Genomic DNA, 20,760 nt, shown 5'->3' with positions numbered 1-20,760 from the left:
GCATTGGTGGTTCAGTGGTAGAATTCTCGCCTGCCACGCGGGAGGCCCGGGTTCGATTCCCGGCCAATGCAACATTAATTTTTCCTGCTTAAAAAAAAGGAACGTTGTTTTTATGAAATAAGAAGCTGCTTGTGCCCCCTTTGCCTTCTCTCTCCTCCTCCAGTATCACAACATATACAGAGAGATATAGAGTGAGAGGAGAGGCCTCAGCACCGTGCTCTGTTGGGAGGAGGACGCCGGGGTCCTGGTGGTGAAGTCGGGCGAGGAGGAAGCGTCAGCAAGCAGAGGCCTCCTCGTGCAGGAGAACTGAGGAGGCCTCGTCGCATAGCTGTGCCGGCAGGACGAGGCGGAGGGGGCTGAAGAGGACACGATGGAAGTGTAAGATGGCGGGCGAGCAGGTCCCTGTTTCCCCCTCGGTCACCGGCTCCTGTGGGTTGGGTAACAGTCGCCGAGTTGTGGGAGAGACAGTGAGGATAGGGGGGGGGGGGAGAAAAACGCCTCCCCCCTCAGTATTGGAGCGGGAAAGGGGATCCCTCTCCCCCCTTCAGTGTGAGGGCGGGCGAGGAGGAGGAAACTGGCGTTGCAGGAGGTAGTTTTATACTCCTGTCTCCCTTTCAGCTTAGAAATCTGAGTGACCATGGCTGGCCCATCCTATTGCACACTAGGATTGCCAGCCTCCAGGTAGTGGCTGGAGATCTCCTGGAATTACAACGGGTCTCCAGGCCGCAGAGATCAGTTCACCTGGAGAAAATGGCTGCTTTGGGGTGTGTGTGTGGACTCTATGGAATTATGCCATGCCAAGGTCCTTTGCCTCCCCAAACCGCACTTTCTCCAGGTTTCACTCCCCAGATCTCCAGGAATTTCCCAACTTGGAGCTGGCAACCCTATTGCACACGCACCCCGTTATTGAAGGAAGAGGATAGTAAGGCATGTTGTGTGTTGTGGGAGGGGGGGGGGGGAGTTCTTGTTTGTGTGGGATGTGTGAGAGTGTGCCCAAAACTAACAGAGCAAGAATTTATTGTATTTATTTATTTATTTATTGTAGCTTATGCTACAATAAAGTTGGTTAGTCTTAAAGGTGCTACTGGACTCTTTTTGATTTTGCTACTACAGACTAACACGGCTAACTCCTCTGCATCTAAGAGCAAGAAGAGTTACTCTAGTAGTCAAAGCTCATTGATTTCAATGGGCTTAGACGGGAGTAACTCTTCTTAGAATCGGAGAAGTTAGCCATCTTAGTCTGCAGTAGCAAAATAGTAAAGAGTCCAGTAGCACCTTTAAGACTAATTAACTTTACTGTAGCATAAGCTTTTGAGAATCACAGTTCTCTTCATCAGATGCACATGTGGTTCTCAAAAGCTTACGCTACAGTAAAGTTGGCTAGTCTTAAAGGTGCTACTGGACTCTTTACTATTTTTAGAATTGCTCTGTAAGTATTTTTGCCCCTTTCCTCCCCAGCTCAATCCAGTCTAGTTTTTCATGACCCAGCTTAATAGGGACATTGGATTCTTTTCTCACTATAGATGTTGATCTTCTCCTTTTCACACCCCAACTTTATCAAGCTAATTACTTCATCATCATTATTTATTAATTTATAGTCTATCTTTCTCACTGAGAGCCAAGGAAGATTACACACTGCGAGTGAATAGAATATAATTAATAGCTAGATCAAGATGGGTAGCTGTGTTAGTCTGTTTGTAGTAGTAGAAAAGAGCAAGAGTCCAGTAGCACCTATAAGACTAACCCCAAATTTTGTTAAGTGCCAATCAATAGCTAGGACATTCACTGAGCCAAATACAATATGATCAACAGTTAGGACATTCAGTGAAAACAGTTTCAAGGAAGCAGTGTTTCGTCTGCAGTTGAAGAGCAAAATCTGGGTCCCGTTGCACCTTAGCACCAACAAGATTTCCAAGGTATGAACTTTGACTTTCTAGGAGCTTTGACTCTTGAAAGCTCATACCTTGGAAATCTAGTCGGTCTTTAAGATGATATTGGGCCTGGATATCATCATCATCATCATCCCGCCTTTCTCTCAAGATCCAAGGTGGATTACACACTGCAGTGAATACAATATAATTAATACCTAGGACATTCACTGAGCAAAATATAATATGATCAACAGCTAGGATAATAACTGAAAATAGATACAATAGGGTATGGCAGCAGAAAATTTGAAAATTAGCATAAAGCCAAATACATAGGTGAAACCTTTTTGAAAGAATGCATAGTTAATTAATACAACATCTTTAGCAACATGGAACTACCAGTAGGAGCCCTTACTTTAAATACTCCTTCCATCTTCTGGCTGGATAAAACTGTAAATACTTCCATTTCTAAATGTATCTGAAGAAGGAAGCTTTGAGTCTCGAAAGCTCATACCCTGGAAATCTAGTTGGTCTTTAAGGAGCTAATCTTACTCTTGTACTGCAGACCAACACGGCTACCCACCTGAAACTATCCCCATAAAGAACCAGTGGGGGAGAGAAGGAATGTAAAATTCTCTAAGGACAGCTGCAGTTAATAAGTTGAGGCTAAAATGAGAAGAGAGTTTTGGTGGCACCTATAAATCAAATATTATTAAGATTACAGATTTTATTGTGGCATACATAGGCTTCCTTGAGTCACCATCTACTTCCTGAGCTGCATGAAGTGATATACTGCCTCTGCCAACTGAAGGTGATATTTCATCCCTCTGACTAAGTGAGCTCTGCGTTAGGAAAACTTAGGCCCACAGAGAAGCTGTTAATCTTTTAAGGTACCACAAGACACCTTTACTCCAGCATAAGCTTTTGCAGAATAGAGTAGGCTATGAGTTGATCTTCACTATGAAAACATGTGCACAAGGTGTGAAAATCAGGAAAAATAAACAAGGTCCAGGGAGGATGTTTTGAATTTTATGTACTTTCATTTAATCTGGCACTTCTTGAATTTCATGGCCCCTTGTCCCCGTTTTGGATTATTTTTCTCATCCCTTTATGATTGTGATGTAGCGAGGATCCAGTACATTGCATCTGATGAAGTGGGCTTTAGTTCATAAAAGCTTATGCTGGAATAAAATAAAATCATATTAGTGTGAAGGTGCTGCTAGATTCCTGTTTGTTTGTGTTGGAAGAGACTAACATGGCTTCCTTGCTACAAGACCCTTTGTCGTTTTAGTCTAGTTGTTCCTTTTAGTATTTTTAATTTCATCTGATGAAATAGTATATATGATATTTACCTGGAAATACTACAAAATCTGAAGAAGTGAGCTGTGGCTCATGAAAGCTCATACCCTACCGCTAATTTGGTTAGTCTTATAGGTGCTACTGGACTCTTGCTCTTTTCCACTGCCAGAAGTAGTATTAACTCCTTTAAAATATAGGTGTGAGTTTTAAAATGTTTGTGTTTATTTCAGTTTTAATTTTTCAAAAGTGTATGCACCGCTTTCTCCACAACATAGTAGTATTCCTTTTCCTTACTGTTATGTGTTTGTTTGTTCTTCTGTTTGTATCTTTAAAGAAAAAAATATACAACAGTACGAATGGAAACCTTTAAAAGAAAAATGCAACCAGGTCTGCAATCCTCTGCGCTCTGGTTTGGGACTGTGCTTCATTAATCTCAGTAAAATTTAATACTTATTAAAGATGGCATAAGATCAGGATGCGAGTGTGTTGAAGTTTCCCTGATGGGTTACCTGCAGAGGTGATTCTGTTTCACTCACCCCAGGTGATCCCTTGACAGTGGGTTTTTATGGATTCATTGCTAAGGTTAAATCAAAAAGAGTCCAGTAGCACCTTTAAGACTAACCAATTTTATTATAGCATAAGCTTTCGAGAATCAAGTTCTCTTCATCAGATGCCTGATTTTTTGATGTTTTGATCAGGCATCTGATGAAGAGAACTGTGATTCTCGAAAGCTTATGCTATAATAAAATTGGTTAGTCTTAAAGGTGCTATTGGACTCTTTTTGATTTTGCTACTACAGACTAACACGGCTAACTCCTCTGAATCTATTGCTAAGGTTAGTTTATGATTTATACAAGGGATAGCTGGTAACGTTGGGAGATGTGTTGTATAAGACTGCATATTCTTACACTCGATTAACAGTCCTGGTTTATAAAAGAATGGAAAGCACTACATCCATTGCCTCTTTCTCATCATCATCATCATCATCATCATCAATTTTTAGCCCACCCTCCCTGCAAACAGGCTCAGAATGGGTTACATCAGACATAAATACATTTAAAATCACAGTAAAATCATACAGTCATAATACACATAAAATTTACAGTTTGTGATCCAGATGGTGGTTCTTATCCTTAACATCCACCCCTGCTGATAGTCCACGGGGAGAGGGGGAGAAGGAAGGGAAGGGTGTACATGGTGGCTGGTTTCTGACCCATGTATTCAGACTGTCGTTTTGTCTCTAATGGTAGATTTTTTTGTGGCCCCTCTGGATGAATGGCTACAAAGGAGGAAGTCTCGGCACCCATATTTATCCATAGATGTCGAGAAATTTTAACAGATGCTTCTTTTCTCACTCCTGTGTGACAACCAGCATAGAGGACTTGTTGAAAAGATGGGTTTTAAGTAAGAGAAGATTTGAATGGCAGTCCCTAGAAACAGTACTATTTCAGAGAGTCCCCAGCCCTTTTGAGTCTGAGAGCGCCTTTGGAATTCTGGTATGATGTGGTGGGTGCAGATGCAAAATGGCTGCTGAAAAGGCAGAGCAAGCCACAAAATGGCTACTACAGCTTACATTTAGCTACACAGTGAAAATCCTTGTGCTACTGAAGCAAGTTTTTTAAACATCTGCACAGCCAATCAGATATTTAATAGCTATCAGAAGCCTTGCTGGGCAAAAGCCTCACCTGGCCATGCCCACTTTCTAAAAACACTTGGTAGGCCTCATGAAAGGTGTTGGTGGGCACCATAGTGCCCATGAGAGCATGTTATTGAGCACTGTAGAGGTCGTGTGTCACCCTGTTTATTTGAATGAATACAGTTTTAAAGATGCCTTAGTATCTGTGGTGGATCACTATGTGTTTGCAGGAAATAAATGGTCTCTCCTTCCAGGGAAGCAGCTAGGTCTTCAGTTGAACAGTTTTTTGGGTGGTGGTGGTGGTGGTGGTATGTGTGTGTGTATTTTAAGAATAGGAAAGTCTCGTTGACTTTTACTGGGAGTTACTCCCAAAGTACATGTGTGCAGGAGGATTGCAATCTACACTGAACAAACATTACATATGTGTATCACTTTGATGCACAGGGGAAAATGCAAAATTGGATGTTTTTGAAATACACTGACATGTGCCCTCATCTCATTGAATCTTCTGGTGTATTCTGAAGCAGTGCAAAACGGTTTTTTGCTTTGCTTAAAGACAACACTCCTTTTATTTCAAATTTATTTCAAAAATGAATTCTGTCACTTTGTACGTTCAAGCAAAATCCTGTACCATACGGTTTCTTTTATGTGGAAGTTTAAAAATCTTCCTTCTCATTTTCCATTAATGCATTTGGTCACAAGTGCCCTACACATGCAGAGATTTCTCTCGATGGGCATAAAGTGCAAAGATTCCAAAGAGAATTAAATTTACCTATCAACAAAAAGCTATGACCGATGCATGTGCGTGTGTGAACTTGCTTGCCGCAGTTTTTCTTCAGTCAGCAAAACGTAATGAGAAGACAACCTCAGCATATTTTTCTGTAGGGGCTTCTCTTGGCCCCCCTCTCCATTCAGTTTAAAAACAAAGCAGGATGGAACCTGTGGAAGTTTGTGGAAGAGGCGTTGAACTTGTATGAAAGTGATGAGTATGACGGTTCTTTTCAAACTGTCGACTGGGCTTGACCTAATACATTGTACTTTTAAATATGTTCGTGCAAGGGGCCTCCCCCCCTTTTGTGTAGCTCTCTTGTTGTTTCTGCTGTCTGTCTGTTCAGCAGAACCTTTTGTCCCTAGTATGTATAGCGCTTACGGCTTTGTCCTGTGCGTGTGGTTGTTTTTTTCTTTTAATGTAATGTTCTGTTTATTATTTAACAAAATAAAATAATTGTGCCCAGTGCTGAATCGAGGAATGCATAAATAGGAAATCTGAGCATACATCTCCCCAGGCAGCCAAGTTTAAGTGATAATAAATAGACACAAGTTGCAGCTAGCCTCGCTGGCTTTGGAGCGCAGTCTTTCCCATCCAGCTAAAGTTGCACTTGGAAAACGGCACGTTTGCAGACGAATTGAGCAGAGATGCAAGTTCATGCTCATTGCACTCAGAGCAGTACAGTATGGCTCGATGGCTTCCATCTTTGCGTACTCATTCGGATGTACATCCAATTCGTTCCCCGGTTCCTATCTGGCAAACGTGTCGAAGCCAGCTGCTGCTTGCGGGTCCTGTTAGTTGGATCAGGGCGAGGGTGCATTTCAGTGGATTCAGCTTCACTGGGGGAATGATAAATTTATTAAGTTCTATCTTAAGTAAATCTTTCTGTCTTTATATAATATGTTTTTACATACTCAGAGCAGCTTATAATAAATCCAGTATGCAAAGTAAATGTTTGTGCTGGGAATCAGCTTACTCCAAAATCCTTCCTAGTCTTTGGTGAAGTTAAAACACCTGCTTTTGTTCTTCTTTGAAAGTGGTTTCAAACAAAACTGAAATGCAGTGATTCTTTTGGTCAGATGTATAACATCTTGTTATTTTTTTCCTTCTGTCATATTATGGTTTTATTAGCTTTTGTAACATGGACTGGTTTGTATCCTGCCACTCTGCTCAGCATAGGTTGAAGCCTAAACTGAAGAAAGGCTCTTCAGGTGGGTTTTGTGCCAGAAGGTGGTTCCTTCTGCTGGAGGAAGGGGCTGAGCAGAGTGGTAGGACACAAGCCATAGCCTCTCTGTAGCAGCTGGTTCCTGACATTCCACCCTGCTTTTCTGGACCTATCATGCTCTTGTGTGACCAAGAAACAGAGAAGAGGACGGGGCTAGGCAGACAGCTTAATCCTTAAAGGCTGGGGTGGGCACCAGCAAGAAGCAGTCGCATCCTCCAAGTGCCCCCCTTCCCTTTCTCCATTATAAGTGAACTATCGATTGCCATTCTCCATAGGAATGAGTGGGGAAATCCTGCACTTGGAATTCAAAAAGGTGGGCAAAGCTACACCTCTGCCTCCAACAATGGCACCCAGTCCTTTTTGGCAGGGATCCTAGAGGGGATTGCAGCTCCCAGTGCCCTTGCATTGTGTTAACTTTCCTTTAACCTTTACGCACAAGCATTGGGGAACATCAGAAGAAGAATCCAGGCTTGATCCTTGTATATATCCATCTTGTATTTTTTTTTATCCTGCCCTCCCTCCAAGGAGCACAGGGCAGCACACATAGTTCCTCATTTTATCCCCACAACAGTCCTGTGAGGTAGGTTAGGTTAGAAGAGAGAGACTGGCCCAAGGTCATTCAGCAAGCTTCCATGGCAGAAGGGGGATTTGAGCCTGGGTATTCCAGATCCTGCCCTGATATGGATGGTCCATGCTAGCCTGGTCTCGTCAGATCTCAGAAGCTAAGCAGCGTCAGCCCTAGTTAGTACTTGGATGGGAAACTACCAAGGAAGTGCAGGGCTGTGGCGGCAGAAGCAGGCCATGGCAAACCAGCTCTGTTAGTCGCTTGCCTTCAAAACCTCACCGGGGTCTCCATAAGTTGGCTGCAGCTCGAGGGCACTTTACACACAGACAGCATCATAGTCTGATGCTGAGGTGAGAGTGTGTGCGTGTGCACGTGTGTGAGATACCTTATTGTTAAATAAAATGGCAGGAATGGGATATCTCTAAGAGAGAGGTACGTTGGTAAGGCAGAGAGAATGTGTTGTTTTGTTATCCATTTTGCATAAAATGGATTATTGCCAAGTTCTCAGTGCTTCTTTCAAATGGTTATGGCCACAAGCTTCATCAAATAAAATTAAATTATATTGGAGGAAAAGAAAGCAGTGTGGTATGAACTCAGAGCTACCCGACTCACCTGATCTGTGTGAGTCTAAGGGTCTAAACCAGTTTGAAACCGATTTAACTCATGGCTTCTACCAAAGCTGTAGTTGTGTAACTGGAGGCTATGAAAGAGGTGTGAATCTGCTTTTCGTGTGCTTTAAAAGCATTCCCTTGGCGCAGTTGTATCAGCTGCACAGAAGAAGAGCAAGACAGTCAATAACTTGGTTGGACCAGCAAGTGTGTTAAAGGGAGGGTTTTTTTTTTTTCAGTTGAGCAGACTCATCTGAGCTGCATTTGAAGCAAAGGCACTTGACGGACTTGGAGTAGTTTCTTTGATGAGGATGACTTGGATCCCATTTATATGGTCATTCCTTTGAAAGGAAGTATAAAGCATAAGCGGCTCAGTGTGGATTTTCAATGCCTGCTTCTATTACACAGCATAACCTTGTGAAGTAGAAAAGCTGGACTGTGACAGGAAGTGAAAGCACTTTCTCCCCCATTCTCCTGTAAAGCATCCTCTTGTCTTTTTTTTGTTTTTGTTTTGCTAGGAAAGATGGAAATGCAGCCCTTCTCAGCAATTACGAGGTAAATTGATTTGCGTTAATCAATTGTGGAATGCAGGGCAGTGTATGGAGGGAGGGGTGTTGTATGAAGTCTCCCCAGCCCCAGCACTGACCACCAGAACTGCCGGGTTTTATCAAGGTTGCTGGATAAGGTGTCCTTTTGACCCATGAAAGTGCTATGTGCCACAAATAGTTTAGATGACACAATATAGGGCCTGCCTGGTGCCTGAGGAGGAAAATCCATAACTCCCCCCGCCCACCCATATTGAAAGGTAGCAACGATTGGGATCTTAGCCGGGACAGATGAGAGAGAACTCACCTGTCAGTTCTGTTCTGCACGCTGGCATTTTCATTAGCACTATAAGATTTTTAACCCAGAGCTGACTGACTTGAGAGTTGACTGGAGTATATCTACACTAAAGGCCTAAACCAGTTTGAAACCAGTTTAACTGTCATGGCTTCCGCCAAAGCTGCTGTTTCATTGAGGGGAGGCTGAGAAATTTGGTCTGGGAGAGCTCCCTTCCTGGCATTACAGTTCCAAATGTTCTTTGGTTGGGAGCCACCATGAGGAGGTGTGAAACTGGTTGCAGTGGGCTTTATAGTATTGGTTTGTCAAGCGTACGAAAATACTGTTTTAGAGATCTTGCCGTGCTGGGAGCTTCCTAATTAAGGAAAGCTTCTTTCTGCAGGTCTACAAGTTGCTGACTGATCTTAAGCAGCAGCGCCGGGAGACTGGAAAAAGCAAACAGAGTTCTGGCCAGCAGAATCTGAACACTATCATGTATGAAGTGAGTAAAGCCGACTTGGAGGGCCTTCCCGTTGCCCGCTGCGTCCTTCTCTCGTCAGCCTGCGCATGCCTTCCTTGCACAAGAGTTTCCCGCTGCCAGTCTTCTCTGTCTGTCCAGATCCCATGTGATAGCTATGTGCCTGCTTCGCCACACCCAGAACACCAAGTGGCTTTTATGCACTTGCAAGTGGGGTGGCTGGACAGTGTCGCGATGGTTGACGGTTGGTCAACTCTTGATTCACAACAGCATGTGAGCAGAAATATTGGAAAGTATAGTTAAACTAGAGCATTTGAAAGCTCCACTGAAAGTTACTGAAGGTTTCAGGGGTTGTTTTGCCCCAGCTCCTTTTTAATTTAATTTGTCGCTACTTATTCTTAAAATGCTCCCATTCTCAAGTAAAATAGCTTGGTCTGAAACCCAGGGCCAGCTGTTTTCCTTTTGTGGTCCCAAAGGGCTAGCATACATTTTTCACTGCTGTCTTGATCTCATTGATCCTTTTAAACAGTTCCATCATGTTCTACTTTTTACTGCGCAGTCCTGAGCATGTTAATTCTTGAGGAAGCCCCACTGAGTCCAACAGAATATAGTAGTGCCTAAGGGTGCTTAGGATTGCATCCTTCTCAGCCCAAAAGCCAACACCCAAAACCCTTTGTATAAAAACTGGAGATTCTCTGCCCCTGTGATAATGTTGTAATCTAGCATGTCATTTTGAAATGCTTGGATTCTCCCCTGGAGGAAAACATCACTAATACAGCCCGTGCCCCCATGGTGTTTGATATTTACTTTTAACTGTGTTCTTCTCTGGCCTTACATCTTTATTTTTCTGTCCTTCTAGACACTAAAGTACATATCTAAAACTCCATGTAAATTCCAGAGTCCTGAGATTGTAACAGATTTTCTCATAGCACTGAAAAACCACAAGTTAACAAAGTAAGTATGAATAGTATTATTATTGTGCGTGCTAATACAATCAAAGATTTAAGTTGTTGGGCGGAAACTCTGGCTATTGGGACAGTAGAAGCATCAGAAAAAGGCTTTAGCACACGCTGCCGGCTAGTGTGGGAACATTAAAATGCATTAAGTTCAAAATGAGAATTCTAAGTCATTCTGCAATGATGGCTGAAACTGTAAGGTCATATGAACTCAAAGTAAGACTAGTTGATGCAAAGATACACATGGGTGTCAGATCGAAGTATATAGATGAATGTCCTGGACGGTTTTCCCATGTTCCCCTCCATCGCTACAACTCTTTCTGAGCCCAGGAAAGATCACTTCCAGAGTTGTAGGATCCATGTAGAGGAATCACTCTGAGCGCTGATGGTCTGGAGCGAAAAGAGACAGGTGTATGAAATATCTACTCCTTGTCTCTCTTCACTTGAGCCCTCCCAACCCACACGGTTGCTCCTTCGTGCAGGTCCTGCGACCTGGGACTGATCCCTGCAGGGGTCTGAAGGAGCCACAGCGATGGAGAGGTACACAGGAAAGCTGCACCTTCTGCACACAGAGTGGTAGGACGTTGCCTGCTAACTTCCAAGTGAGCCCAAACGCAAATTGATCATTTTGGTTGGCAGAAAAAGTAATCCTTCAGTGACAAAGAGGGCATTGTGGAAAGCACTTTTGTGAAGTAGTCTGAGTTAGGACCGTGATCTGTTAATAGGCGGTGCCAAAGGGCTGCAGTAAGGGACATTGTCCTTTTGTGTGACCCGTTATCATGAGTTACACACATGAAGCTGCCTTATACTAAATCAGACCCTTCATCCATCACGGTTAGGATTGTCTCTCCAGCTCTCTCAGGGTCTTTTACATCACCTCCCACCTGGTCCTTTTAACCGAAGATGCTGGGAATTGAACCTGGGACTTGTGCCTGCAAATCAGAGGCTCTACCACTAAGCCACAGCCCCTCCCCTCCAGGCATGCATGATAGGCCTAGGTCAAAGGGAGGGGGCAGGTTTGTTCTAGAGTGGAAACGATATCTGTGAAAGCCCATCCCTGGTGAGACGGAAAGCAACCGGAAGATGTAAAAGATTGGAAGGCAGTTGGAGTATAAGTCTTAGAAATAGGGGCACCTAGTTGCATTGTTCACATCAATTGGCTTCCTCCATGCAAAGGTCTTTCTTAGACCTGCTGCCTTAGATCATTTGAACTGGGGATCCTGGGTGGGGGTGCATTTTAACTCTTGGACCTCACATAGACAAAGCAGGTGCTCCATAACTGAGCCATAGCCCTTCTGCATCCTGTGAATTAGTATATGCAGATTTCCAGCTGCTGTTGGACGTGATGATCTGCACACAGGGTTCACCCCAGCAATCTGAATGCATTTGAAAGGAGTAGACCTATTCATGGAAGGTGATGCCTGCTGATGAATTTATATTGTACTTTTGAATGTTCTTTGTAAGGTTCTTTTTACCCTATTGTAAAACAACTCTTTAAAGTTTGACAAGTAATATTGTCCTCATAATGCATAAGGCAGAGTAGGTGGCTCGCCGGAGGCTACCTTGAATCCAAGGAGATAAGGTGGGATATAAATATTTTAAATAAACACAGATTTGGAATAATCCATGGTTCAGTATCCTGGCCTTTATACTTAACCATGATAGGAGGAATGGAACTTCCATGTTTGGAGGCGTAGGTACAAATAGGACAAGATTTTCATCATGCACTGCTTCCATGGTTGTCTTACTGGTCACCTTCAGAATATTGAACTAGGTGGGCTTTGGGTCTGCTCTGGCACAGCAATTTTTTCATAGCTATGCGAGTTACCTCTTTTCCTGCTGGCGTGGGGGCAGGAAGAGCCTCACCCTTAACAGGCACAAGATCTGGAGTCATCTCCCTCCTTTATTCAAAACAAACTTTTATAAAGACTGTTCAGTAACGCAAACTGCAGCTCCCCTCCCAACATTACAGAGCCTTAGATCACCACACTTCACCCTTATATTCCACAATTGGCAGGCAGTAATCCCATATTAACAACTATTCTCCTTCTCTTTGAGCTCAAGAGCATCTGAGAGTTGAAGTAAGCCATAAGTGGAAAACATGTATCTGGGATCTTGGATTGCTGTTTCTCTTTTGTAGGGCAATTTTTAGGGGGAAAAGGATCCTTAAATCACCGCTCATCTGATTCCCCACCCAACCTTGATCCAGCAAACATGGATGGAGGAATGGTGGAAGGAAAGCAGTATGAGTGGGGGCCAAAGTTCAGCGCGCACACCCTTATTGCTTCTCCTCTGCAAGCGCTCTGCTTGCTTTGCAGTGGCAGAGCGGCAACTGAAGCCGTTAGGTCTGTGTTTGCCTCTGAATGCTTAGCTCTAATTCTGTTTGTGTGATGGAAAGGAGAGTCTGAGATTCCAGACAGTAGAATGAGAAGACAACTTGAACTGGCATTCTAGGTGCTGAACCGGTCCACCAGTTGGTGATCTGTAATCAGTCCCCCAATGATCAATTGAAATGGAAGGGCAATAAGCTCAGAGCAGCATGTTTCACACAGACAAACCACCTTTTAGACTTTCCCCTTGAATGGGATTATGTGTTGTCTACTTCTCTACGCCACGTAGCAAAGTTCTCCTCTATCTGGGGATAGTTGGAAATGATTGCTGGGAAGCCATTTGCCCTTGTGAACTGATCTCTGGGGTTAGTATAAGCCATGGGGACTTTTTTTCTGGGCCTGCTGTGTCAAAATAACCAGAAGGTGATGTCTGGAAAGTTGACAGAATTCTGCTTGTAATCCGTTAACGGATTTTCCTTTGGGAACTTGCAGCAGAAGATTTGACTGGCTTCCCTCATTCTTCCACGAGGCGCCAAAGCTAAGTCTTTTCCCGTAAAGCACGGGAGTGCATTGTCCGATAATACAATCTGCAGGGGCCTTGTTTTCAGAGCAGCAATGAAACTTGTCAGAAGTGATCAGTCCCCAGATACGGATGAGTGAGTTTGCTTTGCAGTCACTTTTCCATCTTGTTATCTTTTATCAGATCTTCCTGTTTTAAATACTTTTCTCAATAGCTTTGCAGGCCCTAAAACTGTTCTATTTGCATTGGGAGGATCCAATAGAAAGAAACAATCAACAGAAGGCACTTCTAACAAATACAGAATATAAAAATTAAGAAATTGCAGTCTGTTGGCCTGAGCCTACATTCCTGTTTAGCAGGCCTTGCTGATAGCGCCCTCTGGTGGGCTAGTTAAAAAGGCAGCAGGAAGGGCTTGTGCCTTCTTGGTGGTAGCCCCCTCTTTGTGGAATGCCCTTCAGGAGGAGTTATGGAAACCTCCTTCTTCCTAGCTTTCTGTAGGATATGCAAGCTTATCTTATTTCTTTGGGCTTGCAAGTAATTAACTGATACCTGTGTTAGATCTTGTGATTGATCTAACTGATTTTAACAATTTTCATTACTGATTATAAGGGTGGGATATGATTTTTAAATAAATGAATGCTGCCTGCAAATGTGAAAATACTTTTTCTCAAATTGCAAAACCCAAGAAGCTTTATTAAAGGTATTGTACCTTCAGTAATAAATTGAAAAAAATTATGTAGCAATACGTAATATTTTCAGGCAATTTAGAAGGAATGGCAGACCCAGGAATTGCACCAGGGTTGGAGGACTCTTCCTTGAAGCAGGGATGCTGCAGAGGCCCCTTCTGTACAAACCTCCTTTTTAAAAGATTTTTTAAGATGTAGTTATAGAAAATGTCACGCCATAAAATTGCCAGGAATCTGTCATACAAAAAGATAAAAGAATCAAAGCGAAATACTAGCTGACATTTTAATAGCATTCACGTTGTTCCGGAACTGCAGAAGCTATAAGAAGCTATGAAACCAGCTCAGTACAACAACTTCTGCCTGTTAAGTTCTTTCCCAGTAAAAAAAATCAACCTTGTTTAATACTTAGGCACTTTTCCTTTGAGTAGGGAGGCTGTGGCTCAGTGGTACATCATCTGCTTGGTATGCAAAAGGGTCCCAGGTTCAATCCCCACCATCTCTAGTTAAAAGGATCAAGCAGCAGGTGATGTGAAAGACCTGAGACCCTGGAGAGCTGCTGGCAGTCTGAGTAGACAATACTGACCTTGATGGACCGATCGTCTAACTTGGCACAAAGCAACTTCATATGTTCTTTTCTAGCAGGTAATTTGAGTGAAGTAGTGGGAGGCCTCTTGTTTGCTTTACCATCTTCAGATCAATAACACTATTTCCCAAGTAATACAAAGCAATTAAGGTATCAATCAGTTAAACAGCCACTTGACTTCCCGTCTCCTTCCCTTCCTACTAATCTACTGGCAAGTAGATTAGGAAATGTTCCTCCCTTCTACTTCGTTCTCTGTCTAGTACAGTTTTATCCCACCCTTCCTCCAAGCTGCTCAGAGTAGCATTCATAGTTCACCTTTCTCAGTAAGATACATGTCTAAATTCTTGGGGATGGTAGGGATGGTTTCCCCCCCATGTAAAACGAGTTAAAGCCCTGAAATTCCTCAAAACAACAAAAAGACACAGAACTGCATGTGATGATACGCTGTGGACAGCAGAGGGAGCTGCTAGCACGCATCTTTTGCTGGTAGGTTTCCAGCAGGGACATCTCATTGCTCCCTGAGCAATAAGATAAAATGTGGACAGCCTACTGGCCTAATCTAGCCGGAAGTTCATTCCGATGGGGCTTATGCAAGAGAACTCCCTGATGGGCTGTGTGCTTGGTTGGTCATCGGTATGAAAGAAATAGGCCAAGTTACCACATAACAGTTGTTAACCTTTGCAGACTTGCCTCTGTTCTCTCTCGTGCCCATAATATCTTCAAAACCAGCACAGTTTGCCATAACAAGAATGATAACACAATTGCAAGGACAAGTAGCAGAAAGAAAAAAAAAAGAGCTGTTGAGGGTGGTTATAGAACACATTTTATGAGTGTTGCAACACATCCATGGCAGTCACACCGATCCAGTATTATCGGCCAGTGCTACAGCCTCAGTGTTAAATGGACTGGACCTTCCCTATGGCGCCACACTGTTTGCTGCATATACTCCCCCCCCCCCCCCAGATGAGCAAGATTTAAGTCCAGTAGCTCCTTAAAGACCAACCAGCTTTTCAGGGTATGAGCTTTTGCGAGTCCCTGGAAATCTTGTGGTTCTTTAAGGTGCTACTGGACTCAAATCTTCCTCTTTTACTGCAGACCAACACGGCTACCTACCTGAATCCCACCCCCTCCGAGATAATCATTTTGCTCCAGCTCTTGTCTCTTAGACAGCAACTTATTAGTGCATATGTGTGAAGGCCATTTGTTCCGTTCACTGCTACTTTGAATTGTTTGAAGTTTTAGGGAGTTGATTTTGAATGTTATGCCCATTTAACAAGCTGCCTTGCCATGGGGTTGCGTTGGCATTTTGATGTGGAACCAGAAGGGGAAGGGGAGCAATCTTTTAAAGAAGTACAGTAAAAACGAACAGATGATTGTACATACAACTGAGGTGCAAAATAGCCACGGTATTTTCTTGTTGGTCACACGCCCACCTCCCCCGTTGCTCCTATTTGAATCTTAATGTTTCACCCAAGCATGCGCTCCCTGCATCCCTGACTGAGTACTGCCACAAGAGCATGGAAGTGCCCTGGGGAACAGGAAGAGCATTTTCCCACTGTGGGAATACCTTGCAAGAAGCAGCTGTAGCCGATCAATTGAATCCCCTACAATGATGACACAGAGCCAAGCTACAAGTGACGCCTGACACAGGTTGGACACTTGTCAGCTTCCCTCAAGTTTTGATGGGAAATGTAGGCATCCTGGTCTTGCAGCTGTAATGGATACCCAAGCTGTAAAACCAGGACGCCTACATTTCCCATCAAAACTTGAGGGAAGCTGACAAGGGTCCAACCTGTGTCAGGCGTCAGTTGTAGCTTGGCTCTTATTTTTGTCTTTTGAAACCCAGTCAACCTTTTAAGGGTCTCTGCATTTTTTGTAAAATAGCAAGTTCGGACAACTCGGCAATAGATATCCTGTATCAAAATGTATGGAAGGAGGAATGTAGAGGCATTCGAGGCGTTTGGTCCTGACCGTCTGTGGCAAAGAGGCAGCAAATGTCTGCTAGAAAGGAATCTTAACCAATGTTCTGTAACGGAATCATTCCACTCTTCCCTCCCAATTGCTGTGAATGTGATTCCTGGACAGCTTTTTAACCTAATGATAATTAGCATTTAGATAGGGGTTTTGAGTGTTGAGAGTTTTGCATGCTTTATCTAAGCAGTCCTGATGATCGGGCGAGATAAGCTGGTGCTGCTGCTGCTGTGGTGTGGGCTGAGTCTAACTGTTGCGGTGTCAGATCCTCTGCCAGGAAAGGTGTGCAGGTTGGGTGCCGAAAATCCAAAAATGAATTTTTAAACGCTGGCTCCGAAGAACTTGAAATATGTTTTCAAGTTCTGCGAGGGCACTAGATTAAGCGAGTTGTGGAGGGCAGCCTGTGGACAAAGAATCCTCAATGAAGGAGGCATAGTTGTTGGTCAGTGTGCCCGAGCCAAGATTTGTAAGGGAAACTGGATAGTCTTAAAACTCGCAAGCCACAAAATGCATGCTGGGTTATGGCTGCGGTGCGATGTAATCTCTCTGAGTGCCTGAAAGTTCTTGTCTGTTACCGTCCCATGCCAAGCTGCTTGGGGTGACATGTAGCCGAGGCTTTGGCCTCTAGACAAGCAAGGAAGTGTTCAAACGTGGACCGCTTTTCTGACCAGAATCCCCAAATTATATGGTGTGCTTGTTCTTTTCTTTTGCACAGAGCAGAAAAGTTACAGCTTCTCAACCACAGGCCTGTGACTGCAGTTGAGATCCAGCTGGTAAGTTACAAAGTTCTCAAGCGTCCGAAGCCTTCTGTAAAATCACCTTGAACCTTCGGTAGCAGTTGGAATACTCTGTTTCTTCTCGTCTTCCTAACATTCACTTTAGATGCCGTTGGGTACCTTTTTGTTCCCCCTGGCTGAGGCAGTTTCCCTTCAGTGGCTTTTGCCCTTGGCCGGCTTTGCCCTCACTGCCATTTGATGTGACTGGCTGTAGCAAGCCCCGTGATTTTTGACAATGCTGCAGCAACAGCACCTATCTAACAACGGCGTCAGGCAGCAGATAACGCAACCCATTTGAATGAAATGGCAGCGAGGTCCAGTGCAGTGAAAAAGTAGTTCTCCAGGGAAGAAAAGGCTACCAGCACCAATAACAATGTGAGCTTGTTTATAGTTGTCTCCTATATTTCAACCAAAATTAGTTCCTGAAGTGACTCACGAGAATAGAAAAACAATACCAAGTAAAACCTGGTAGCAATTTGGATTGGGTTTTTGGATTGGCAGAGGATTCTTAGTTGGCTGGGCTAGGCGCAGTGCGGGGCGGCCTGGCTCTTTTTGATAGCCTCATTACTAGTTACTAGAAGCTGGAGAGAGGGTGGCTGTCAGTGGCGGCTGGATTCAGGCTGGAGGCTGGGATGTTTGGCTGCTTTTTGCCCTCCCTCTGATGGCCTCAGCAATGGCAGACGGAGTGTGGAGGTAGATATTTTCATAAAGAGTGTAAAAGCATTTCCCCCAAATGGATGGTGCTTTTGACCTGTGTAGAAATCTACCATTTTAATCTCCTGTTTTGGGGAGGGGCTGTGGCTCAGTGCTTTGTTTGTAGATGGTCCCACCAGCATCTCCAGTTAGCAATAATAATAACATTCAATTTATATACTGCCCTTCAGAACAACTTAACGCCCACTCAGAGTGGTTTACAAAGTATGTTATTATTAGCCCCACAACAATCACCCTGTGAGGTGGGTGGGGCTGAGAGAGCTCTGAGAGAGCTGTGACATACCCATGGTCACCCAGCTGGCTTCAAGTGGAAGAGTGGGGAATCAAACCTGGTTCTCCAGATTAGAGTCCCACCGCATGAGACCTTGAAGAGTGGCTGCCAGCCAGAGGAGGAAATGCTGATCTTAATGCATCGAAAGTCTGCTTGAGGCCCAGCATCCAGCCCTAACAGATGCTGCTGCCTCCGGGGTGGGGTGGGTGGGGTGGGGGGTGGGAGCTGCATAATAAAATGGGTATTGACCATTGTGCTGGTGAGAGTGCCTGCCTGAATGCCACGGTATCCCCTGAGCAAATAAAACCGTATTAGAGAGGGAAATGAATAGCCAAAGCAAACACTCCACCTGAGCATCTGCCGCTGCCGAAGCCATGGGAGTTGTCGGGTCATTGATTCCATGAGGAGGCAGTTTGACTCCGTCTGCCCTCCCCACCCGAGGAAGTCCATTAGACTGCTGCTGATAGTAGGCAAAGGGAAATATTGTAGGCGAGTTAATCCCAGCGGTCCCATCGTCTTGGCTTTGAAACCTCATTGTCCTCTTCCCATGCACAAAGCCAAGCCAACGGATTTGGAGCCAGAGCGGATGATTCAGCTTTGCAAAATGGAATTGGCTTCAGTTCACCCTCTCTAAAAACGGGAATGGCTTCAACTGCTGCCCTGCTTCTTTTCAAAGAGCCTGAGAGGTCAGAAATAAGAAATACACTATTGAGCCCGGATAATACTGTTTTTTAAAAATACTTATTTTCATTTTCAAATGGTTGCAATGCATCTTTGTGAAAGCAACCTGTGGGTTTGAAATTTGGTAACAGACATTTGTTCAGTGCTGCCCGTGTCCATGATGCCATTTAGTGATACAAAGGCAAAACCAAACAGGTCCCTGCCCCCACTGAGCTTACAGTCTATTCTTGACAATGGGAAAAACAGCGCCCTCTGTATAGGTGGTTTTTTATAGCCTGAATCGAACAGTGACCCACGTGTGCAAGGCTAATTCAGACCAAGATTCTCAACACATTTTGAGGAGTTCTTCTGGGTGGAAAAGCTGTTGAGAGTAAGAAAGATCTTGAAATTAATTGCTTCTGTAGCACCACATTTATCTTTTGAACAGAAGTATTGTGTTCGAAAGGCAGCAGTCTGAATTAGCTTTGCTTAGGCCCACTGAAATATATTGCTATTTTCTTTTTTACTACAATTTATTTCTTTAATCTGTTTCTCTTCTGCTGTCTCAGCTATTCTTGATTACTGAGGTGCCTCATTTTTAAGAAACAATTGAAAATGGAGTGATAAATCAGACTGGGACCCGTGAGACCCTAAAACCACCAGGAAAATCAGACGTGGTGCTTAAAACAGTGAATCAACAGAATGTGAAAAATTTTAAGGCGTTAACAGTGCTAAGCCGAATTACACCCTTCTAAAATCAATGGGCTTAGAGTGGTGTAACTCTTCTTAGGAGGGCCTGTGAAAAACTTTATTTGTTTGAAAAACACATAGCAAAAGCAAACTTATTGAAATGACTGGATAATACCAGACATGAAAATTCAAGGGACTTGGCACCAGGTGGCTAGATGAGAAGATGTTGTGCCATCGAGGTGCTACAGCTGAGAAGGACCTGTCCCTTGTAAGCACCCACCTTGCTTCAGAAGGAGCTGGAACCTTCAGCAGGGCCTCCAAGGTGGACCTCTGATGCTTAGGGGGCATGTATACTTCTGGTCTCTGCTCCAGGGAGCTTACAATCTGCCTGGGTGAGAGAACCGAAAAAGAGGCAGGTATTAGAAGGCACTAATTCTTTCTGTTCTGCAGATAGTAGAGGAAAGTGAAGAGAGGCTAACAGAAGAGCAAATCGAATCTCTGCTCCAGACCGTCACAAGCATCCTTCCGGGAGATCCGGAGCAAGAGGAACAGCGGCAGTCTGCCATGGCCGTGGAGGAAGAAGGAGATCGGGAATAGAGCGGCGTCTCCTTGACCAAAATGAGCATTCTTTCCCAAATCTAAGAACCAACTGCCTGTTTCACTTGCAGCAAGGATCTGGCAACCCCCCCCCCCCCTCCGCCGCCATGATAGACTTAAATACAAACCCCTGTTGAATTGTTCTTACGTCACCGCAGCAGGCGTTGTTTTCAACATACATTTTTAAAAATTTGCTCTCATGTCAGTATTTTGTGAGTGGTTTGGAAGGATGGATGTGCCTCAGGGGTCTGGGGAGTTTGCCGAAGGTGGTTCCGTGTTTCTCTTCCTTGTGTACTTCTCTGAGCAAGGCAAGTGCACAGCGAGTTCCTTGATTCATAACTGGTTTCTTGTTTTCTTCAGGAGCCCAAACTGTTGTGTGAAATACAACTTGAGGCGGTGTGCATCCAGTGGGCTGGTCCTCTTCCTGGTGAGCCAGTAATGGCCAGTTAGGTGAAATCAGTAAGACTTGATTTTTGCAAACAGGCCTTCTTCATCCTCATTCTCCAACTCTGTCTCCTCCTTTCACATGACTAGAGCTGGAGATCATTCACTGAAGTCGCCTTGGGAGTTCAGGAGGGCCAGGAGGATGTTCAGTTCACCAATAATAACATAACAACTGGAATTCTCCAGATCAAAACGTGGCAGTGGCCTGGCCGAGATAGCCTCAAAAGGTGATAATTCGTGGCAGAGAGGTCCATCCGTGGCTGTTGGCTGTGGTTGTTGAAGGGAAGGATCGGAA

The 20,760-nt window shown here is 44.1% G+C and overlaps 1 protein-coding gene and 1 non-coding gene across 4 annotated transcripts; both read left to right on the top strand.

The window, feature by feature from the left end:
* Positions 1–71, top strand: TRNAG-GCC (transfer RNA glycine (anticodon GCC)). Its single transcript has one exon. It is a non-coding gene; the product is annotated as a tRNA-Gly (tRNA).
* On the top strand, positions 32–20,215 carry CRCP (CGRP receptor component). Of its 3 annotated transcripts, none has more exons than XM_055001699.1 (6): positions 32–378; positions 8,489–8,525; positions 9,193–9,291; positions 10,127–10,221; positions 17,029–17,086; positions 19,875–20,215. In XM_055001699.1, the coding sequence occupies exons 1-6, from the start codon at positions 371–373 to the stop codon at positions 20,019–20,021; spliced, it is 444 nt and encodes a 147-aa protein (XP_054857674.1). In that variant the 5' UTR covers positions 32–370; the 3' UTR covers positions 20,022–20,215. The 3 variants fall into 3 exon arrangements, with proteins under 3 accessions (XP_054857674.1, XP_054857676.1, XP_054857675.1); XM_055001700.1 differs by lacking the exon at positions 32–378 and adding an exon at positions 555–589; XM_055001701.1 differs by lacking the exon at positions 8,489–8,525.
* Positions 20,216–20,760: the final 545 nt, after the last annotated feature.

This window comes from Eublepharis macularius, chromosome 17, assembly GCF_028583425.1.
Source record: "Eublepharis macularius isolate TG4126 chromosome 17, MPM_Emac_v1.0, whole genome shotgun sequence".
NCBI classification, from domain to species: Eukaryota; Metazoa; Chordata; class Lepidosauria; order Squamata; family Eublepharidae; genus Eublepharis; species Eublepharis macularius.
Note: the sequence above shows the minus strand (reverse complement) of the source record. Positions and strands in the feature narration are given on the sequence as shown.